The sequence below is a fragment of the Nomascus leucogenys genome, chromosome 22a, assembly GCF_006542625.1.
Source record: "Nomascus leucogenys isolate Asia chromosome 22a, Asia_NLE_v1, whole genome shotgun sequence".
NCBI classification, from domain to species: domain Eukaryota; kingdom Metazoa; phylum Chordata; class Mammalia; order Primates; family Hylobatidae; genus Nomascus; species Nomascus leucogenys.
In genome coordinates, this window is record NC_044402.1 from 77,634,258 (window position 1) to 77,656,059 (window position 21,802).

General features: G+C 40.8%; 1 protein-coding gene and 1 pseudogene across 4 annotated transcripts in view; both read right to left on the reverse strand.

Annotated features, from left to right (window-relative positions):
• Positions 1–3,242: 3,242 nt before the first annotated feature.
• LOC115832478 lies at positions 3,243–4,910 on the reverse strand (annotated as a pseudogene).
• A 550-nt stretch (positions 4,911–5,460) lies between these two features.
• The window catches only part of NFE2L2 (nuclear factor, erythroid 2 like 2), a 162,709-nt gene continuing 146,367 nt past the window's right edge, over positions 5,461–21,802 (reverse strand). For 3 of the 4 annotated variants that reach the window (XM_030803673.1, XM_030803674.1, XM_003253760.4), the window contains 4 exons: positions 9,152–9,418; positions 8,403–8,492; positions 7,540–7,731; positions 5,461–7,165 (listed from right to left, as the gene is read on the reverse strand). In XM_030803673.1, the coding sequence (XP_030659533.1) occupies positions 5,939–7,165; positions 7,540–7,731; positions 8,403–8,492; positions 9,152–9,418 (1,776 nt within the window). In that variant the 3' untranslated portion in view covers positions 5,461–5,938. Of the gene's footprint in view, positions 7,166–7,539; positions 7,732–8,402; positions 8,493–9,151; positions 9,419–15,497; positions 16,769–21,802 lie in introns of those variants that run through there. The other variant, XM_030803675.1, reaches the window with a different exon arrangement.

Sequence of the window (21,802 nt, forward strand, 5' to 3'; positions counted from 1 at the left end):
ATCTGTAGTCCCAGCTATTCGGGAGGCTGAGGCAGGAGAAGGGTGTGAGCCTGGGAGGCAGAACTTGAGCAGAGATCGTACCATTGCACTCCAGTTTGGGCGACAGAGTGAGACTCCATCTCAAAAAAAAAAAAAAAAAAAAAAAAAGAATGGCATGTCTAAATAACTTCAGTTTAATACTTAGGTCCTGGAATAATAAAGGACAAGTGTGGACTTCCAACAAAATAAGTATATTTATCCTTGTTTTCTTAGAATAAAAGGACATTGTTATATAAACTGCAAAATATTCAGAAAATGATGAAATTTGAGTCTGCGTGTGCATGTCACAGACATAAATGTTGTAAAGATTGTTTTGCAAAAATTGAATTATTAAATACATTGGGTTGATGTTAATTTTGAATTGAATATACTACAATGCCGAGGTTTAGGGGGATGTAAGGTGGTAATAGGTAAAATAAGCCATTTTAAGCTTAACACATTTTCAAAGACCCTAACACCAGGTAATGGCAAGGGTACATTGAAATGTGTATTGTGCACAGTTCTGAAAGCTAGCTAGGAAATGGGAATTAACCCATACTGTTCAACTTTTATTGGTAAAGAAATAGTAACTGGGTGATGGGTATACACAAGGATGTTGACAGCTTGAAAACGCCTTAAGATATATGAAATAGTTACATTCACTACATCCATATATATAGCCACTAATTAATTAAAGGACTTGTCATCGTAGGTAAAGGAATTGCGTAAAATGTTTAGCTGTATCTTGTGGCTCCAGGTAGCTTAATTTTTTAATTATATTACTATCATGTTCAGTAAATGCTGAGTGAACTTACATTCTTTAAAATATATCAAAAGAGACTAGGCGCGGTGGCTCACGCCTGTAATCCTAGCACTTTGGGAGGCCGAGGAGGGTGGATCATGAGGTCAGGAGATCGAGACCGTCCTGGCTAACCCGGTGAAACCCTGTCTCTACTAAAAATACAAAAATTAGCTGGGCGTGGTGGCGGGTGCCTGTAGTCCCAGCTACTAGGGAGGCTGAGGCAGGAGAATGACGTGAACCCAGGAGGTGGAGCTTGCAGTGAGCCAAGATCACACCACTGCACTCAGCCTGGGCGACAAAGCAAGACTGTCTCAAAAAAAAAAAAAAAAAAAAAAAAAAAAATATATATATATATATATATATATCAAAAGAATTCTGATGGGTTGTCTATTTGAAGTCAGTGGTCTTATTTCTCTCAATAGGTACTGAAAGAAAACTTAGTTGGTAGGTTTTTGTTACTCTGATTCTTGTGTCAGATTTTGTTTATCAGTAAGAAATGTAAATACAGAATGTAAAAGTTTTGTGAGCTTGGGCAGGTTCCTTGGTTCCTTTTTAATGCCGTGCTCTCTGGCAGATTGGTATGCCAGCAGGCCCCTTAGAATGTTGATTTTTACATGGCATGAGATACAGGTGAGATTACTCAAATGTTACATGAAAATAATTACCAAAATAGTAAGTTTATGACTTAATGTACTTGAAACACTAAATTAGGTCTAATGGTGGGTCTGATTTCTAACACTGAAGTTGTGATGCATAAGTGATAATGTTTAAATTGTACTTTAAGACAAGTACAGTGAAATGCCAGTGGTTTGTGGCCTAGAATATTGAAGGAAATGTTACGTGTTAGTAAAAATGAAGAAACTTTATTCCCATCAAAATTCTCAGACCTAAAAACTACAGGTTAAGAACTCCTGTTTTTAACCTGATTCCCTTCCCCCCGTCTCCACACACGTACACACACACTTTTTTTTTTTGGTAAAACGGATTTATAGTTCCCTCCCTCAATAAATCATAAGGTTAAATTCAATAGCTTAAAGAACTTAGTACCTGTCTTATGGACCCTAAAGATAGCGTCTTGGTAATGCTGGATACTGTTTTACAAGGATGTCCTGAAGCATACCTAACATTTTAATGGATGATAAAAGTTAGGTCAACGTCTTCAGTGTTTCTCCCCCACCCCCCAACATAGGATTGAAGTTTTCTTTTGTTTTTTGTTTCTTTGAGACGGAGTCTCGCTCTGTCTCCCAGGCTGGAGTGCAGTGGCGCGATCTCGGCTTACTGCAAGCTCCACCTCCCGGGTCCACGCCATTCTCCTGCCTCAGCCTTCCGACTAGCTGGGACTACAGGCGCCTGCCACCACGCCTGGCTAATTTTTTGTATTTTTAGTAGAGACAGGGTTTCACCGTGTTAACAGGATGGTCTCGATCTCCTGACCTCGTGATCCGCCCGCCTCGGCCTCCCACCTGGGATTACAGGCGTGAGCCACTGCATCCAGCCCTGAAGTTTTCTAGTCTTTAATTTTTTTCCAGTTCTCAAGTGTTAGAGTCAACTGAAAACAAAGCTCCCTGGTAGCTATCTTTAAATGGGAATGAGAATATATTCTGAGGCTTAGTCACAAATATGGATATGGCCAACATATTTGAGCAGTGCCCCCCTCAAAAACAGGAACTTGGGAAATCTTGACAAGACAGGTTTTTATACAAAGTTGTGCAATTACAGTTTGATAGTCAAATTTGAGGACAGTCAGGTATAAAACTCAATTCAAATGCAGATCAAGAGAAATGAACACTTGGTTTTATTAGTCATGGCATAGTTGAGATTTGTTATTTGAAATTTGTAATTTCTCACAATAATGTTTTATACTTCACTGTAATATTTTTAGATACCATAAGTTTCCATGGCCAGTTACCTTGTATGAATTGGTCAGAATACGGTGAAGTTTACTACCAAAGAATGTCTGTTTTTGTCTGCCCAGCAATGCTCTTCGCCCTTCAAATATCAGTCAATGTTAGTTGCTCCAGATAGCTGCTGCTGAGATTCTTGCCACCATCTCCGCACTCACAACTTGGTCTAAGAATAGACTGAGACCTGGGATTATGTTCTGAGTTTGGAAAACTAATGTCTTCTCCCGAGATTCCCCATCACCACACCGTCAGAGGAAGGAAGTTCCTTGATAGCACGTGAAAAATATTCAGGACCCAAATCTTCACATTTGGCTCGCGTGTAATCCTAGCACTTTGGGAGGCCAAGGCAGGCGGATCACTTGAGGTCGAGTTTCATACCACCCTGGTCAACCTGGTGAAACCCTGTCTCCACTAAAAATGCAACAACAACAAAAAATTTTTAACCAGGTGGGTGGCGGGTACCTGTAATCCCAGCTACTTGGGAGGCTGAGGCAGGAGAATCACTTGAACCTGGGAGGTGGAGGTTGCAGTGAGCCAAGATTGTGCCACTGCACTCCATCGTGGGTGACAGAGTGGGACTCCATCTCAAGAAAAAAAATCTTCACATTTGAACCCTTAGATCCATTAGTCCTTGAAGTCATTTTCAATCCTGAACTTTAACAGTGAAATTCTCTTGTAAGCTAATTTGACTGGATTCACTTGTAGCCAAAAAGCATAATACAAGACTAAAGGAAATTGACAAAACACCCATCATTTATGCAATGTTTACTATGAGCTAGGCGCAGTGCTTTTTGTGGGGTGACCCACTGAATACCACTCTGCTTTATAGATGAGAAACTATGCTTAAGAGGAGGCAGGAGAATGGCGTGAACCCGGGAGGTGGAACTTGCAGTAAGCCGAGATAGCGCCACTGCACTCCAGCCTGGGCGACAGAGTGAGACTGTCTCAAAAAAAAAAAAAAAAGGAAAAGTGCTAAAGTGAGTTGCTAAAGGTCATTCTAGGAATTAGCAGCAAACCCATGCAGTGTTGCTAGGAGTCTTCACCGAATAGTTACACATGCAGTGCTTATTTTAAACATACTTAAATGAATCTCCATTTCCTCACTTTAAAAAGGCAAAACAGTATGAACAAGTGAAACCTGCTTAGGTGAAGAAATAATCGATAACTGAATGGCTTATTGGAAAGCATGCAGATTTTCAAAGGGTTTTGAGGGGACTTGTTTCTGTACACTCTAGTTAACGTCTAATAGATCTCTCGGTATGTCCAAAAAGGAACTGATTTTCCCACGTGGGTCTCCATCTATCCAGTCTTCTTCATCCTCGGACAACTCCATTCTTAAAGATGTTAAACTTCTTGACTCACATCCATTCTACCAGAAAATCCTTTTAGTTCTCTGAGACATGGCAGAATCCAATGTCCCTGACTACCCCTCTTCTATCACCCTAGACCAAGCTGCCATCATAATGCATGAACCTCTCAATTGGTTTCCCTACTCCCATCCTTACCCTCTATACTGTTCTCAACACACAAGCCAGAGGAAACGTTAAAAGTTGTAGCTCTGAGGCATTTTATAGAAAGTTGATACTCATACACATAACAAGTAGGAACCTAAAATTCATCATACATTTATTTGATTTTTGAGCTTGACCTAGTAAATCCTTAGCTTCATTGATTTGGGTTGCTATATAAAGAGATCCTTCTTTGAGCGATTTAAGATCATATTTGTTACTGAGCATCTCTTATTTTTCCTTTACTGGCAGTAAGGCTTACAGGTAGTATTGCTGCTTCCCATTTTGTCATTTTGGGTTCAAACCCACCTCTCTAATAGCCACCGCTGAAGGCAGATTTTGGTAGACTTTGAAAATCCTGTGTTACTTCAGGCTATATGTGCTTCCTGGCTTGCAAAACCTGCAGCAGAAATGGCCAGTACAGCTGCCACCACTGTACTGACCATGGCTGCAGCTCAGCTTCTTTCACCTCCATCCGGATTGGTACAGCCACCTGCCACTACCTACACTCCTTTACCAGAAAGCTAGGCAGCCACTGCCAGCAGTCACGAACCCCAGAGGGAACTTGAAAAACAGTTGAATGTTACTCCTGAACAGCACCATTAGCTCCCCACCTCACTTACGTAGACTTACAAGGCCCTGTCATATTCCACTCCCATCCCTTTCTTCAGCCACATTGTCGTTGTTTTTTCTCAAATGTGGTTCAGCCTTTGGACCTGCTGTGTCTTGTCTGCAGTGCTCTTGGCTATGAGAACGGCTTCTCCCACACCTTCAAATGTTGCCACTTCAGTAAGGCTCTTCCCATTTACAGCCTTAAGTTGTGATGCTTTTTACTGGTTTTCCCCGTCCAATTCCTTCTAACATAGTGGAGTATGCTTGTTACCTCTCCTTCACTAGAATGCAAGTTCCAGGGCAGGGATACTGGTTTTGTCCTTTCTACTTCAAACTCTGCCTAGTGTATAGTGGGCGTATGTCTACTGATGGAAATAAATGAATCAGTGCTGTCATGTCAGTGTGTAACATTTTCTTGGGTTTAGATGTACCTGCTATTGAAGAGGCAAAGTATCCTCTTGATATACTTTATTTCTCTGTAACCCTGGTACTAGAAATGTAGTATACAATTATTTTTATATTTTCAAATAAAACATTCTGAAAATGCAAAACATCTAATGGATGATTATCTTATGGAAAATACTGTGTGAATAAACTCAAAGGAATCCCAAACAAATAATTTAACAGTCATAATAATCCTTTATTAGTACCAGCTCTTAAATTTTTTTTTTTGCCAGAGCTAAACAATTTAATATAAAAAATGCCATTTTTTGTCCATACGGTATTTATAAAAAAGTACATAGTGGTTAGTTTTGCAATAATTTGTTTTTAGCCAGATGTCATATCATCATATAAATCTATGAATATAACAAGTGACATAAGAACAGTATAAATAAGTTTTTGTAGTATTTACACTTACACAGAAGCTAGCCCAAATGGTGTCCTAAGAAATTGTTTACAGTTAAAGTGAAACTACTGATTCAACATACTGACACTCCAATGCTTTTTAAAGTTTCGTATTATTTTCTATACTACTTTTGGCTATAATTTTGCATAGAATTACTTATAAAGTATGAGCATTTCACATCACAGTAGGAGTTTTTAGTATAATAGTACAAAAAAACTAGCTCAGAAAAGGTCAAATCCTCCTAAATCTAGTTTTTCTTAACATCTGGCTTCTTACTTTTGGGAACAAGGAAAACATTGCCATCTCTTGTTTGCTGCAGGGAGTATTCATTAGGGGAATAAGGTTTCCCATCTTCATCACGTAGCATGCTGAAAACTTCGAGATACAAGGTGCTGAGTTGTTTTTTCAGTAGGTGAAGGCTTTTGTCATTTTCTCCTTTTTCTTTGAGCAATTTTTCTTTTTCATCTTTCAAATGATCTAAATCTTGCTCTAGTTCTACTATATTTTCCAGTTTTCTTTTTCTGCAATTCTGAGCAGCTACTTTATTCTTACCCCTCCTACGTATATCTCGAATTAATGCAAGTTGAGCTTCATTGAACTGCTCTTTGGACATCATTTCGTTGAAGTCAACAACAGGGAGGTTAATGATTTTTTCTACAGGGAATGGGATATGGAGAGCTTTTGCCCTAAGTTCATCTCTTGTGAGATGAGCCTCCAAGCGGCTTGAATGTTTGTCTTTTGTGAATGGGGTTTTTCGATGACCAGGACTTACAGGCAATTCTTTCTCTGGTGTGTTCTCACATTGGGCATCATGCACGCGAGTGCTCTGCCCCTGAGATGGTGACAGGGGTTGTACCATATCCCCAGAAGAATGTACTGGTTGTGTTTTAGGACCATTCTCTTTGACACTTCCAGGGGCACTATCTAGCTCTTCGACTTCAGAATCACTGAGGCCAAGTAGTGTGTCTCCATAACTGGAAGATTCCACTGAGTGTTCTGGTGATGCCACACTGGGACTTGTGTTTAGTGAAATGCCGGAGTCAGAATCATTGAATTCTGCTGTGCTTTCAGGGTGGTTTTGGTTGAAAGCTTTGCAAAGTGATAGATCAGAAACATCAATGGGCCCATTTAGAAGTTCAGAGAGTGAATGGCTTAAAGTAGCAGGTGAGGGCATGTTGTTGCTGATACTGGGCTCAGCTATGAAAGCAGAATAAAATTCATCACCAAAATCTGTGTTGACTGTGGCATCTGAATTTAATGAGTTCACTGTCAACTGGTTGGGGTCTTCTGTGGAGAGGATGCTGCTGAAGGAATCCTCAAAAGCATTAAGAAAATGTGGACTACAGTTACCTACTTCTTTTTCCATTGAGGGTATAGATGAGTAAAAATGATAATTGTCAACTTCTGTCAGTTTGGCTTCTGGACTTGGGACCATGGTAGTCTCAACCAGCTTGTCATTTTCAATATTAAGACACTGCATGAGAAAGAAGTTTATTCTATATAAATCAAAATTAATCTATGATAATACGTGATAAATTTAGATAAACTCCCTACCCACATTATCTTCAGGCTTATCTCTATAATTTATTATCTATAATTCAGAGATAATTCTCATTTCCAATACGTATTTACGCCTAAGCATATGTATTATTTTCAGAGTTCCCAGATCAGACGTCAGGTTTATAACATTCTATCCTCAAGATATCCAACCAATTTAACTAGCATAGGCAGTACTCATGACTAATGTAATAGCACCCTCCAATCCTTCATATAAATATAAATAATCAGAATGACTAAAGGCACTGAATATAAAAAAATATCTTCAGTATTACATTCTATTTTAGTTACCTGTAACTCAGGAATGGATAATAACTCCTCCCAAACTTGCTCAATGTCCTGTTGCATACCGTCTAAATCAGCAGGGGCTACCTGAGCAACGGAAGTTTCAGGTGACTGAGCCTGATTAGTAGCAATGAAGACTGGGCTCTCGATGTGACCGGGAATATCAGGAACAAGTGACTGAAACGTAGCTGAAGAAACCTAAAATTGATAAGGCATTGATTTATGAGTCTTCCACCAACAGGGGATGAGTAAGCTCTAAGGCACCACCACAAAACAAAATGGAATCAGCTGCAGTTCTGTCTCTCTACTTACTAACCAGTCATGACCCTGTTTGTAAATAACGAAACAAATCTTTTCTTCCTACTCCACTGACTCAAATTTACGATTTGCTGGCCTAATTGTTTCAGCTTAAGCATTTGAAAGTAAACTTTAAAATGCGTAAGTACAATCTTTAGGATTTAGTTTATATAATATCTAGCACAGTGGTACTAGATAAAACAGATTTATTAAAATTGTTAACTGAACAAGTCTTCCTATATTGCCCAGCTGGCTCTTTTACTCACCAAAACCTCTTAGATACTTGCAGCAAATGAGTTGTTTCCATGGTTATGCTGTCCATGTTTCTGGCTATGCAATAGTCAATGGTTTTGGTTTTGTATTTTGTGAAAGGTTTTTTTTTTTCTTAATTGTAAAGTTATTTATAGGCTAAGGTTTCCTTGACAGAGTATTTCCTTGGTTAAAAAATTTCCTCCTAAAAATGTTTTTATTCTTTTAAATGGAGATTCATTGATGGGACTTACATAGAATATGATTGTTATTTTATAGTTATGATGGAGTTTTGCTATTAACCAGGTTATTTTATACCTCACCTCATTGTCATCTACAAACGGGAATGTCTGCGCCAAAAGCTGCATGCAGTCATCAAAGTACAAAGCATCTGATTTGGGAATGTGGGCAACCTGATAAAAGGGAATGACACAAAGGAGATAAAAATGGTTAAATATTCCATTGCCAAGCTAAATATTCAATAACTGATGTTCATAAAATATTTATAATCAAGTGAATATTTATCTTATTTTAGAGATCACTTTGATGCACAATTTGAACCAGACCACATGGGTTCAAATCTTAGCTCCTCCAATTTTCTGAGTGATCTGGGCAAATTATTTAACCTTTTTGAGCTTCATTTGCTCATCGTAGATAAAATAGGGATAATGGTAACTAATTAATATAGTTGTGTTGATTAAATCAGTCAGTATATGTTCTTAAAACAGTGCTTGCCACACACAGTAACGCCAGTTATCCCTACTACTTGGTTCTCCTGCCACTACTTCTGTTGCTGCTACTTGATCCTTACAGGATGTTTCTATACTTTACAAAACTCTTTGGTGTAACTTAAGTCTTCCTAATCCTCACAATAACGCTGTTAAGATTAGTAGGTTGGATACTGAACTCAGGTTGGGTACTGAACTCATCAGGAGGCTGAGGCTGGAAAGTAGATTTGACAAGGTTAAGTAAAAGAAAGGCAAAGCTAGAAATCAAATCCAGATATTTTAATTCCTTGGTCAGTGTTTCCTTAAACCTGCCATAACTTTCCCAAGAACTGAGTACTCTGTACCTGGGAGTAGTTGGCAGATCCACTGGTTTCTGACTGGATATGTTGGGCTGGCTGAATTGGGAGAAATTCACCTGTCTCTTCATCTAGTTGTAACTGAGCGAAAAAGGCTTTCTCTTGCTCCTTTTGGAGTTGTTCTTGTCTTTCCTTTTCAAGTTTTTTCTGTTTTTCCAGCTCATACTCTTTCCGTCGCTGACTGAAGTCAAATACTTCTCGACTTACTCCAAGATCTATATCTTGCCTCCAAAGTATGTCAATCAAATCCATGTCCTATGTTTAAGACAAAAAAAAGGAAGGAGAGAGCTTATGGTTTTTAAGATGGTTTTTAAATGGCAGATACCACATAAATTAATTCACATTATGCCACTGTTGATGGTGGGGAGTGGGGAGATTACAAATACAATCTAAATGAGAACACAGATCCAATGTTCTAGAAGAGCATAGTTAATTCCATTCAATGAATCTATTCATTAAAGACAACAAACAACCTACAAACACATAGCCATCCATTCTAATCACTTGGATCATTAATGATAGGGTGATGGTAGAGGTCACTAAAGGGCAAAGTCACAAATGGTTTGAATGAAAAGAAATCCCACCCTTGTTTAATGGAACATAGAAATTAGAGCAAGCACTCTAAGCCACTGGCTTATGAGAAGTGGGGTCTGGAAAACATTACTGAATACATGGAGTTTTCTTTAAACTTTGCTCAGCAAATATCCAGTTTATAGAGGGATAACTCCCAAGTTAAAGTGTCAATCTAGCAGTTGTGAAATATCACCATTCTTTCCATCTTTCCTACACTAGATTATCTTCTCCCCATCACTGCTTGCTACTCTTATCTCTGTGGCTCACCTATATGCCTGTAATCCCAGCACTTTGGGAGGCCAAGGTGGGTGGATCACCTGAGGTCTGGAGTTCGAGATCAGCCTGGCCAACATGGTGAAACCCCGTCTCTACTAAAAATACAAAAATCACCTGGGTGTGGTGTTGGGTGCCTGTAATCCCAGCTACTTGGGAGGCTGAGGCAGGAGAATCGGCTTGAACCTGGGAGGCAGAGGTTGCAGTCAGCCGAGATCGCACCACTGCACTCCAGCCTGGGCAACAGAGCAAGACTCCATCTCAAAAAAAAAAAAAAAAAAAAGCAGACAGGGACAGGTGCGGTGGCTCACGCCTACAAGCCCAGCAGTTTGGGAGGCTGAGGCGGGTGGATCGCTTGAGCCCAGGAGTTCGCGACCAGCCTGGGCAACATGGAGACACCCTGTTTCTACCAAAACAAAAACAACAACGACAAAAAACTGGTGTGGTGGCACACACCTGTAGTCCCAGCTACTCAGGAGGCTGAGGTGGGAGGATCACTTCAGTCCAGGTCACGGCTGCAGTGAGCTATGATCGTGCGACTGCACTCCAGCCTGGGCAACAAAGTGAGACCCTGTCTCATAAATAAATAAATAAAACTATGGCTCCAGGGAAGGATTAAAGGTATTAAGTTTTAAGACATAGGAAGAATCTTACAAAGAGGGAATGGTTTTCATGAGGAGAGGCTGAGCTTGGTGACTCACGCCTGTAATCCCAGGAGTTTGGGAGGCCGAGGCAGGAAGATTGCTGGGGCACAGGAGTTACTAGCCTGGGCACCATAATGACACCTGTCTCTACCCAAAATCAAATTAGTTGCACGTGGTGATATGAGCCTGTAGTCCCAACTATTAAGGAGGCTGAAGTGAGAGGATTGCCTGAGCCCAGGAAGTCAAGGCCATGGTGAGCTGTGATTGCACCACTGCATTCCAGCCCGGGTGACAAGACCCTTTCTCACACACACAAAAAGATACATGAGGAGAGAATTTATATGACTAGGCTAGGCATAGGAACCACATCCAGATTTTCCTAACCAAAAATGTGTCAATAGCAGTTTTTCTGATTTGTAATTTTAGTCTTTGGAAAAATCTAAATAGGTAGGAAATCTAAATCTGTTTCCATTCCACAAATCACCTATAGGGGAAATAATTAATTTGAGAATGGAAAAAAATCAAGATGGAATGGGAGTTGGGACTCGAAGGCCAGTGGGTACAGTGTAGACACGTGTCACACTTTGCATTTCAGTTCTGCTGACAGCTGGCAGTGCCAGACTTAGAGTTCTATTACTTTCAGCTTCCCAAGGACACAAATATCATGGTGGTTGTTTCAGTGAGGAGTCAGGCTATTTTTATCCAACAGAGGAGGAGCAGGCCACCCAGCCTGGAGGCAGCGCAGCTAGCTAGATGGCACAGGCCACCTGTACCCATGATTGAAGGTTGGTGTTGGAATCTTAAATGCCATGAAACCCTGCTCATGGGGCTCATTATTCTAGCCTTGAACAATATATAGTGTAAAGCACACAGAGTAGGCATAGTTAAAGTAGCACTTGTAGTTAGGTATACCTCACTAGGACATACCTAATTATCTTTAAGCCAGTATCTATTAAGGGCTTCCTATATGCTATGCACTGTTCTAAGTACTTTACATATAGAAACTATTCCTCAAAACAGCCTTATACAGAGAAAACATCCCTGTTATACAGTATAAGAATACTGAGGTTAAGAAAAAAGAGATACTACCAGAAAGTGGCTGAACAAAGACACATACCCAGGCAGCTTCAGTCAGGTTCATGCTTTATTAGCCATGAGCCTACACTTATAAAATGGCATGGCATTTGCACATATCCTATGCATATCCCTTTATATACTTTAAATCATCCCTGGATTATTTACAATACCTAATAAAGTGTAAATGCTGTGTAAATAGTTGTTACACTGTATTTTGTGTATTATGTTATTTTTTCATTTTTTTCCACTTTTTTCCTTTTGAAATTTTATTATTTATTTACTCATTTTGAGATAGGGTCTCGCTCTGTCACCCAGGCTGGAGTGTGGTGATGCAATCATGGCTCACTGCAGCCTTCACCTGGGCTCAAATGATCCTCCCACCTCAGCCTCCCAAGTAGCTGGGACTACAGGCACATGCCACCAAGCCCAGCTAATTACTTTTTGTAGAGATGGGGTCTTGCCATTTTGCCCAGGCTGGTCTTGAATTCCTGGGCTCCAGTGATTTTCCTGCCTCAGCTTCCCAAAGTGCTAGGATTACAGGCATGAACCACTCCACTGCACTTGGCCTTTTTCCAAGTATTTTTGAACCAATCTGCCATTGGTTGCATCATAGAACCAGAGGCTACATGGGGCTGACTGTATATACACTTTGCTTTGGAATCTTGGTAGTATGAAGCGGCCAGTCTGCAGGTCAGATGAAGTCTGCAGGTCACCTAGATCAGTTTCCTGGCCAACAGCAACAAAATAGCAACCAAGAGCATTCAGTCATACATGGCTATCTTCTCAGGGGGATTCCCACTAAAATAGGCATGAGAATAATTTCTATTTTAAAAATTGATTTGTTTCCATTTTGATGGACATGTTTACCCAAAGGTTATCATGGGAGATAGAAAATTCCAAGGTATAGAGAAACCTACTTTATTTTATTTATTTTTTTTGAGACGGAGTCTCACTCTGTCGCCCAGGCTGCAGTGCAGTGGCACAATCTCAGCTCACTGCAACTTCCGCCTCCAGGGTTCAAGCAGTTCTCTCACCTCAGCCTCCTTAGTAGCTGGGATTACAGGTGCGTGCCACCATGCCCGGCTAATTTTTCTATTTTTAGTAGAGACAGGGTTTCGCCATGTTGGCCAGGCTGGTCTCGAACCCCTGACCACAAGTGATCTGCCTGCCTCAGCCTCCCAAAGTGCTGGGATTACAGGTGTGAGCCACCATGCCCAGCTGAGAAACCTACTTTAAAATTCTGATTAGCTTGGGCCATTTCTTCTCAGTAAATCTAGATATATAGCAGAGTATCCTATCTAGACTTTCTGCAAACTGGAGCTATCTGCCTAAGCAAGGTATTAAGTGTTCACTATATTCCCATCTTCTAGGTACTAGCACCAAAAATGAAAGGAATGCATGATCCTGCAATCTTAATTGAACTCTATAAACAGGCAGTCCATGTTCCCACCTATCTCAAGAACTGATGTGCAAAGTGTGCAAAGCTCTTTGCAGAGTCAATAAAAGAAACTCAAATACCTGTCCCTGTATCTGGGGAAAAGTGCACTTTGACACATCCCTCCCTCAGTTACCCTAGACTTCCTGGGCCTGAGGTTTTTCCTTGTTAAGGAGATCCCAGGATAAAAATCAGTAAATGTGACTTTTTCATGCAACTGAAGCAATTTAGGTTGCAAACATCTGCTCACAAATCTGACTTACAAAGTATCCTTACAACCAACCCTCATGAGCTGGAAGAAAATATTGAATGGAATTTATAATTGTCAGTGTCAATCATGCCAAGAATTGAAATAACTATTTAATTTCCTTTCCCCCCCTTTTCCTTCCCATCAGATGATAATATTTGAGGGGTTTGGATGGTTTTAGCTCTACATTGTTTAATTATTCCATCCTACCCAAGCATACAGATGTTAGTGGATCAAATGAGGCATGTGAGAAGTATCTCTCTATAAATGTAAAATATGCAAAGGTTTACATGGTGACAGTGATAGGCTCTACTACTTGCTGTATAAGCGAGACCAAAGTCCAGGTCAATGGATAATAATGAGGTTGTGGACCTAACTAGGGGGAGCCTAAAATAATGTTGGGACTACCTAGATGGTCAGAAAGAATGAGCCAATTAACTTCTAAAATCATGGACAGCTTCATTGCTTGGTTCTTCCTCAGGGCAGGTCTGAATTAGACTACTATTAACATGTTGTAATAAAAAAGGATTTTGATCTCAGAGATTCTGAATTATTTACAAATAATAAAGCAAATTAATAAGCAAATTAGAAGTTTTAGTGGGTATTGCTGTTGATGGTGGTTTTGTTACTGTTGGTGGGGGTAGTGGTGATGGCAGTGGGCACCCCCATATACATTTGCATACACTCTAACATAAATGTTTACAAACATACACACACACATTCAATTGCCACTCAATTCCTGCTGTGAGTACCCTTCAATGGACAACTCCAAACCAATTCAATGTTTTTTATTTGAATTTCCCTTGACATGACCAGAAAAAGACATCTTTATGAATCCTTATCAACAAACAGGAAAAATAAGGCATGAAGCATTATTTAGACTAGCTCTTGAGCATCCTGTTCACGTTATCTGAAACAATGCTGGACCCTGGGAGACTAAGCAGCTCCTGCAGCCCTAGCTTACTGTCTCCACCAAGAATGCCACCAAATGACAACATCTAATTGCTCTTCATTAGGCTGGGGGACATTCAGTACAATCGTAATAGGACCAAAATAGGTTTCAAAGTGTTCTGAAAGGTTTTCCTATGTATTTTTAAGTTTATATTTATGTGGCTGGGCACGGTGGCTCGCGCCTATAATCTTAGCACTTTGGGAGGCCGAGGCGGGCAGATCGCTTAGACTCAGGAGTTCGAGACCAGCCTGGGCAACATGGTGAAACCCTGTCTCTACTAAAAATGCAAAAATTAGCCAGGCGTGGTGGCACATGCCTGTAGTCCCAGCTACTTGGGGGACTAAGGTGGGAGGACTGCTTGAGCCCAGGAGGTCGAGGCTGCAGTGAGCCAAGATCGTGCCACTGCACTCCAGCCTGGGTAACAAAGTGAGACCTCGTCTCAAAAAAAAGTTTATGTAATGTTTTTTCTTGCTATGAGAGGTCTCAAAACAAAACAAAAAAAAACTGCTTCATAAAAGAAAAAAGGTAAATTTGAAGCAACTATTTTGGATTCCCAAAAACCGACATCTTGATCAAATTTAGAATGCAGTAACAATAGGTTTATTGTTATGGCCTTAATGTCATACTCTGTGCTACTCAGATTTTCACATCTGTTTCAGCAGACAAAATCCTGCAGAGATTTGATACTGTACAAAACATTCAAAGCTTTATGTTAAAAAAAAAAAAGAACAGCAGAAGTTAACTGAAGACTCACTGTTGGGGACCACAAGATCACTACTGTGTTTTGTGCTAAGCTAATATGCACCGACCATTTCCTGTAAGGAGCCGTGTGACTGGGCACATGATTTATTCCAAAATGACCCAGCTCTCTGCAAGGCTCACACATCATCTAAGAGGAAATAATCGTCTGGGTGGAGCCCATAACAAACAAGAACATGACACTGGACAGGAGGAAAGGGAAGTGCCTAAGGAAGAACTAGAACTGCTCTTCTGCATAGAAATCCAGGGCTTTGAGGAAGTGCAAGTCCCCCATGGAGGAAGGCCACAGTACGAAGTGTTAGATAAGTAGGGTTTGGGTAGAGAGAGGAAAGCAGGTAGATGGGTTGCACAGCACTCCACAGATACTTCCTTACAACGGATGAGAAAGCTTCCCAAGGGCCATGCGAGCACTGGCCGGGAGCCTTTGCATGGCATATGGAGCAAATGCCGTCTGCCACTTGGTGTCTGAATTTTTTTTGCTCTTGTCCTTTAGTGATTCCTGAGTGTGTTCCAAATTATGTTGCTAGCTTGGCTTAGACAAAAGAAGACAATTTGATAAGAAACACAAATGTTGGACAATTCATGTTAAATCACCATCTGGCCTAACAGAAATATTCATGTTTAAAAAATATATATCATCATTTGCCAACTGGGTAATCTGTTACACATTTTAGGGAAATCTGAAATTGGACAATTAACTCATACCACTTTAAAACAAACATCTTCGTACCAGGATAAACAAAGAAGAAAGGACTTGAACACAGAATCCATATTAAATATGTCTTTTGCAAGTCAATTTTAGTGCCTTGAATAAACCAGCATTTATCATGCTTAGATGATCCAAAATATCGGAAAAGATAAAGCAAAGATAATACAATCCCTGTCTGAAATTAAAGCTATTCAGTAAACTGAGACAAAGTATTTGAAATGAAAAATAATCTTTTAGACACTCAAATGTCTAATTAAGGCTTGTACCTCCCATTCCCCCAAGTCTCCCTTCCCTCTCCTACCCTCTACCTTGCCCTGAGAATGACAGGAAGGTGGTGGGAGATTTCCTTCTAAAAATAAATTTCATCAATAAACTGTTAAAAAAATTAATTATACACACTACTAACTCTCAACAGAAAGCGAAACTGAGCCTTGCTCTAAAGAGAAAACTGATCCTTGCTCTTTTTACTTTAATGTAGTATAAAGTTGGAATGTCTTAAGTTATTTCTTCTTAAAATCATGTATTTCCATTAAAAAAATAAATCTTATTTTAACGTTATTCCCCTGAGATCCTTCCTTCATCCAAATCTTATTTACCAGCATTCAGAGTCTAAGTTACACTTGATTATATTTTTCTTTCTTTCATTTAATTCTTCATATTATTCCCAGGTGATTATATTATTTACCTAAAAGCTAAATCTGGTTCAATGTTTTTTTCCATAGACACTGCCCAAGTATTTCTGAACGAAACCAGGTGGAACATGAATCATATCCTACCATCTGGATGAATATAAACCAAATTAAGAGCTATATGAGGCTGCAAAAACATTTGAGGGCATGCTTGAATTTTGAGGAATTGATAAAATAACAGCCAGGCACGGTGGCTCACACCTGTAATCCCAGCTCTTTGGGAGGCTGAGGTGGGAGAATCACTTGAGCCCGGGAGTTTGAGACCAGCCTGGGCAACATAGACCTCAACTCTACAAAAAAATTTAAAAATTAGCCAGGCATGGTGAGACACTCCTGTAGTCCCAGCTACTTGGGAAACTGATGTGGGAGGATCACTTGAGCCCAGGAGATGAAGGCTGCAGTGAGCCATGATCATGTACTGCCCTGCAGCCCTGTCTTAAAACAAAACAAAACAAAAGCAAAAACAAAACAAAAACAACAGAGATCTCCTTCATTTACAAATCTCTACCCTGCAGTCGTAATCCTTATTAAATAAAGCAAAATGACACCAAGCAGATGTGTTATTAAAATACGTCTTGCTGATGACTATTACATGTCGTAGACATGTACCTGCCTATTTACTTCTCTGGCTTTTCTCACACTGCATTACAAGAATATAGCAATACCAATTGTTTTCTCAGCAAGAATTCTAGGTCATTCTATTTCCCACATTCCAGTACTTTTGGTTTTACTAGACTGATTTGCTATCTTGATTGTGTTGCTACAATTGTAAAGTAAGTGATTAAAATACAGAAACACAGAATACTGGAGACAAAAGGGGCCTTACAGCCATCTAGGCCAAGTGTAAATGTTGCCAGGTTTATTTCTATGTAACTACAGTGCCTTAAAAAAAATAACTGGCCTAGCAACATGTTGTATACATCAGCAGAGACACTTAAGAGGTAGCAACAGTTACCACGAATCCAAGTTTTCCTTTCCCTTATCTTGAAAAACTAGAGACTTTTAACAGCATAAAAAAGCCCAAATACACACAAAGACGTATTATTCAACAAGTTAAAACCCTAGTTCACAAATTTACCATTCCCTGAGTTATAGAACCATTTTTCTGCCCTTTTATCTTTCCACCAGAAAGTGGTCCAGTTTCTTCAATCTGGCAGGTTACTATGTGCAGCCGTTTTCATGGGCTGCTTCCTGTTCCCAAACAAGTTCCTCAGTCATGACTCAATCTAAGAAATATGATCCAGCCAATTTACTGGAACTCTCACCCATTATGCTTGTCTGTAAACTGCAGAGCATGATGCAAAGATAAAGCAAAACTGGAAAGTGAAGAAAGCAAGAATTTGGATTATTTTCTCAAGAGGCACATGCAGAGTTCAGTCAAAAAGATGTCAGAAAAAAAAGTTAATTTCCAAAACAGCAAGTGATCCTACCTGCTACAAAAAGCACATGGTGCTGAATTTTCCATGAGAGGTTTCACATCTGGGTCCCCAAGGAGGTGTTTTTTTTTTGTTTTTGTCTTTTTTTTTTTTTGGTGGTTTGTGTTTGAGTAGGATACTGCTGCTAGGCTTCAAAAGACTTATGTAAGGGTTTCACTCCTTTGCTGAGAGAATGGCTTGGTTTGACAAGCAAACAGTAGGATAAATTTTCTAATCTCTTCCCCATTTTTGAACAAGCCATACATGTATTGAGTTCTAAATGCTGTCCTCCACAGAGAGGAACTTCTCACCTTTGGGATTAGGTCTTCTACTGCCCTTAGAATGATCCAACCCTCCCCACTCCCGACCCGACCCCTGCCATATTACCAACAGAACCTTCAGGAACACTGGATCCAACTCCCTAACCTACTTTACCAAACTCCATAGAAATTAACTGGGCATGGACTAACCAGGTGGCTCAGATCTCCACCTTGAGGTCAAACAGCTTTGCTGCCCATGCTGGTGTACCCTCCTCCTCCAAGGAAGTCCACCATGAGGGTGGGCACACATAATCCAGCACATTCACACCGTAGGGCTTCTACAGATACTTCTGCCACTTCTAAACTCCCCAAGTGATCCTTTACCCTCTTTTTTGATCCTGGATTTGTAAAGATAAATGTAAAGATAAAGTTCAATCCTTGGGGTCCTTTTCAGATTTTTTTTTTTTAAAGAGATAAGAGTCTTGCTCTGTTGCCCAGGCTGGAGTGCAGTGGCACCTTCCTAGCTCACTGCAGCTTCTAATTCCTAGGCTCAAGTGATCCTCCCACCTTGGCCTCCCAAGTAGCATGCATCACCATGCCTGGTTAATTTTTATTTTTTGTAGAGATGGTTCTTGTTATGTTACTCATGCTGGTCTCAAATTCTTGGCCCCAACTGATCCTCCTGCCTTGGTCTCCCAAAGTGCTGAGATTACAGGCATGAACCACTGTGCCTGGTCAATTTTCAGATGTAACTACCTACAAATAGCTAAAAGTAATAATAAGTCAGTACAGTCAGTCATCCAGGCTTGGGGGCTAAGTAAGTACTAAATGCCATTTACTGCTGCTAGCCAGAGACCTTGTGTGCTGGTCCTATGAATTTTAGATACATTTTATTAACAATATTATTATATGTAAAAAACACTTAGCTTTAAAAAAAAAATAGATCCATGCTGGGTGCGGTGGGTCACGCCTGTAATCCCAGCACTTTGGGAGGCTGAGGCAGGTGGATCACAAGGTCAGGAGATCAAGACCATCCTGGCTAACACGGTGAAACCCCGTCTCTACTAAAAACACAAAAAAATTAGCCAGGCGTGGTGGCAGGTGCCTGTATTCCCAGCTACTTGGGAGGCTGAGGCAGGAGAATCGCTTGAACCCGGGGAGGCAGAGGTTGCAGTGAGCCAAGATCACGCCATTGCACTCCAGCCTGGGTGACAAGAGCAAAACTCTGTCTCAAAAAAAAAAAAAAAAAGTTAAAACTTGTAGAATGGTGGTGGTTATAAAGGTAGTGGTCAAGATCAACAAGATTAGTGTAAATACCCTAAGTGGATCACTAATCCATCTACCCATCAAATACCACCCCTCAGATGCCAGGGATACAAAGATGAGTAAGAGACAGTCTCTGATCTGAGTTATGAGACAAAGTGATGAGAAGCAAGTAGAAGCCCAGGCAGCATGGAGGAGGTGCCACTAAATCTGCACAGAAAGACCTCACAGAGGAGGTAACAACTGCCATAAAGTGTATAACTGGCCTACTGTGTGAATATCCTTCCAATAAACAAGGGTTAAATCTATTTTCCAAAGGCCCAGCCCAAATGGGCATTTGAAAGCAAAGGAGGCTATGGAGGTGGCAAGAACACACAAGAAGTAAATAATCTCGGCTCGGTGCGGTGGCACATGCCTGTAATCCCAGCACTTTGGGAGGCCCAGGCGGGCGGATCACGAGGTCAGGAGATGGAGACCATCCTGGCTAAGGGTGAAACCCCATCTCTACTAAAAATACAAAAAATTAGCCAGGTGTGGTGGTGGGCACCTGTAGTCCCAGCTACTCAGGAGGCTGAGGCAGGAGGATGGTGTGAACCCGGGAGGCGGAGCTTGCAGTGATCCGAGACTGCGCCACTGCACTCCAGCCTTGGCAACAGAGAGACTCTGTCTCAAAAAAAAAAATAAATAAATAAATAAATTCATCTCCATTCTCTTTATACATCCTTCGTCTCCCTTCTTGGTGGTGGCAATGTTTTCCCTCATCTCCTCCCCAAGAGGCTCTGAGTCTCTAGCTCAAGGAAAATTCTCATACATAAAGAGACTTCCTCCTCGTATTTTGACTTTTCAGTTAGTATGACTCATCCATCTCAGCCAAGATGGGAATTACTGTTAATGCCACACTGTCACGGAATGCTACAACTGGAAGGGACCACAGGAATCACCCAGACAGCCCCTCTCATTTTGCAAGTAAGGGAACAGGTCTAAAGGGTGAGATCATTTGTGCAGGGTCAGAGGTCAAAGGATTATCAAACTACTAAGGGTCTACTTTTCTAATTTTACAACTCTTGCCAAGTTATTTGGCAGAGGGAAAAGATCTTTGCTTCACCTTAATTCTTTTTAAATTAGCATCTCTTGCTACAGTCTGCTGGCCTCACAGGTACCTAACAGCTTCTATTACACCTGGTGTTTGCACACTTCATAGTTTACAGGAGTGTTCATGGTTGCTATCTCATTTGAGCCTCATGCTACAGTAGCATGAGGGAGGTGGGCCAAGTATTGTAATCTTTTTTTTTTTTTGAGACAGAGTCTCACTCTGTTGCCTAGGCTGGAGTGCAGTGGCACAATCTCAGCTCATTGCAACCTCCACCTCCTGGGTTGAAGTGATTCTCCTGCCTCAGCCTCCCGAGTAGCTGGGATTACAGGCACCTGCCACCATGCCCAGCTAATTTTTGTATTTTTAGTAGGGATGGGGTTTTGCCATGTTGGCCAAGCTGGTCTCGAACTCCTGACCTCAGGTGATCTGCCTGCCTCAGCCTCCCAAAGTGCTGGGATTACAGGTGTGAGCCACTGCGTCCGGCCTGTAATCTTCATTTCTAGATGAACATGTTGAGGCTTTGGGGATTAAGCAACCTGCCCCAAATCACATATTCAGCAAGTAGCAGAGGCAGGACTCCGGTCCAAACCTTCTGACCTTGAGCCTGGGAAGCTTGTCCACTGCTCCTTGGTGTTCACACCACAACAGACACGTTCTGGAAACCACTTTAGCCCCGTGCCTTCTCCCTAGGCGGGAAACTAAGAGTTAAAGGTCTGCCCTCTGGACACTCAGACTTGCCTACTCCATACAACTTAACAGGCAAATCAGGCCAATTTAACTTGCCTGAAGAGAGCTTAGCATTGAAATCAGGACGACTCACTTGCATACGGAGAGTTTTGCATTGAAATCAATCTTCCCATAAAGCCAGTAATTACCCCCATACTTTGTATGTCTTACAGGGTTTTCTTACTATGGTCTGACTACACTCATTTAGGGCATGAAAATGGCTTTTTAAAAATAGACACCAGGTGTACGTGGTATAAAATTTAAAAGTTGCAAAAGTAATTTCCAAGTTACCTTCCTCCAAGGCAATCACTGGTATCAGGTTTTTTTTTATTTGTTTAATTAGGAAGCCATTAAATACACGCAATCGCATATAAGCATAGTATCCCACACTCATTTAATATATTTTGGAGATGGTTCTACATCAGGGCATAGAGTTGTGAGTTGTCCCTTTTTTTTTTTTCTTTCTTTCTTTCTAAGATAGGGTCTTGTTCTGTTGCCCAGGCTGGAGTGCAGTGGCAGAATCA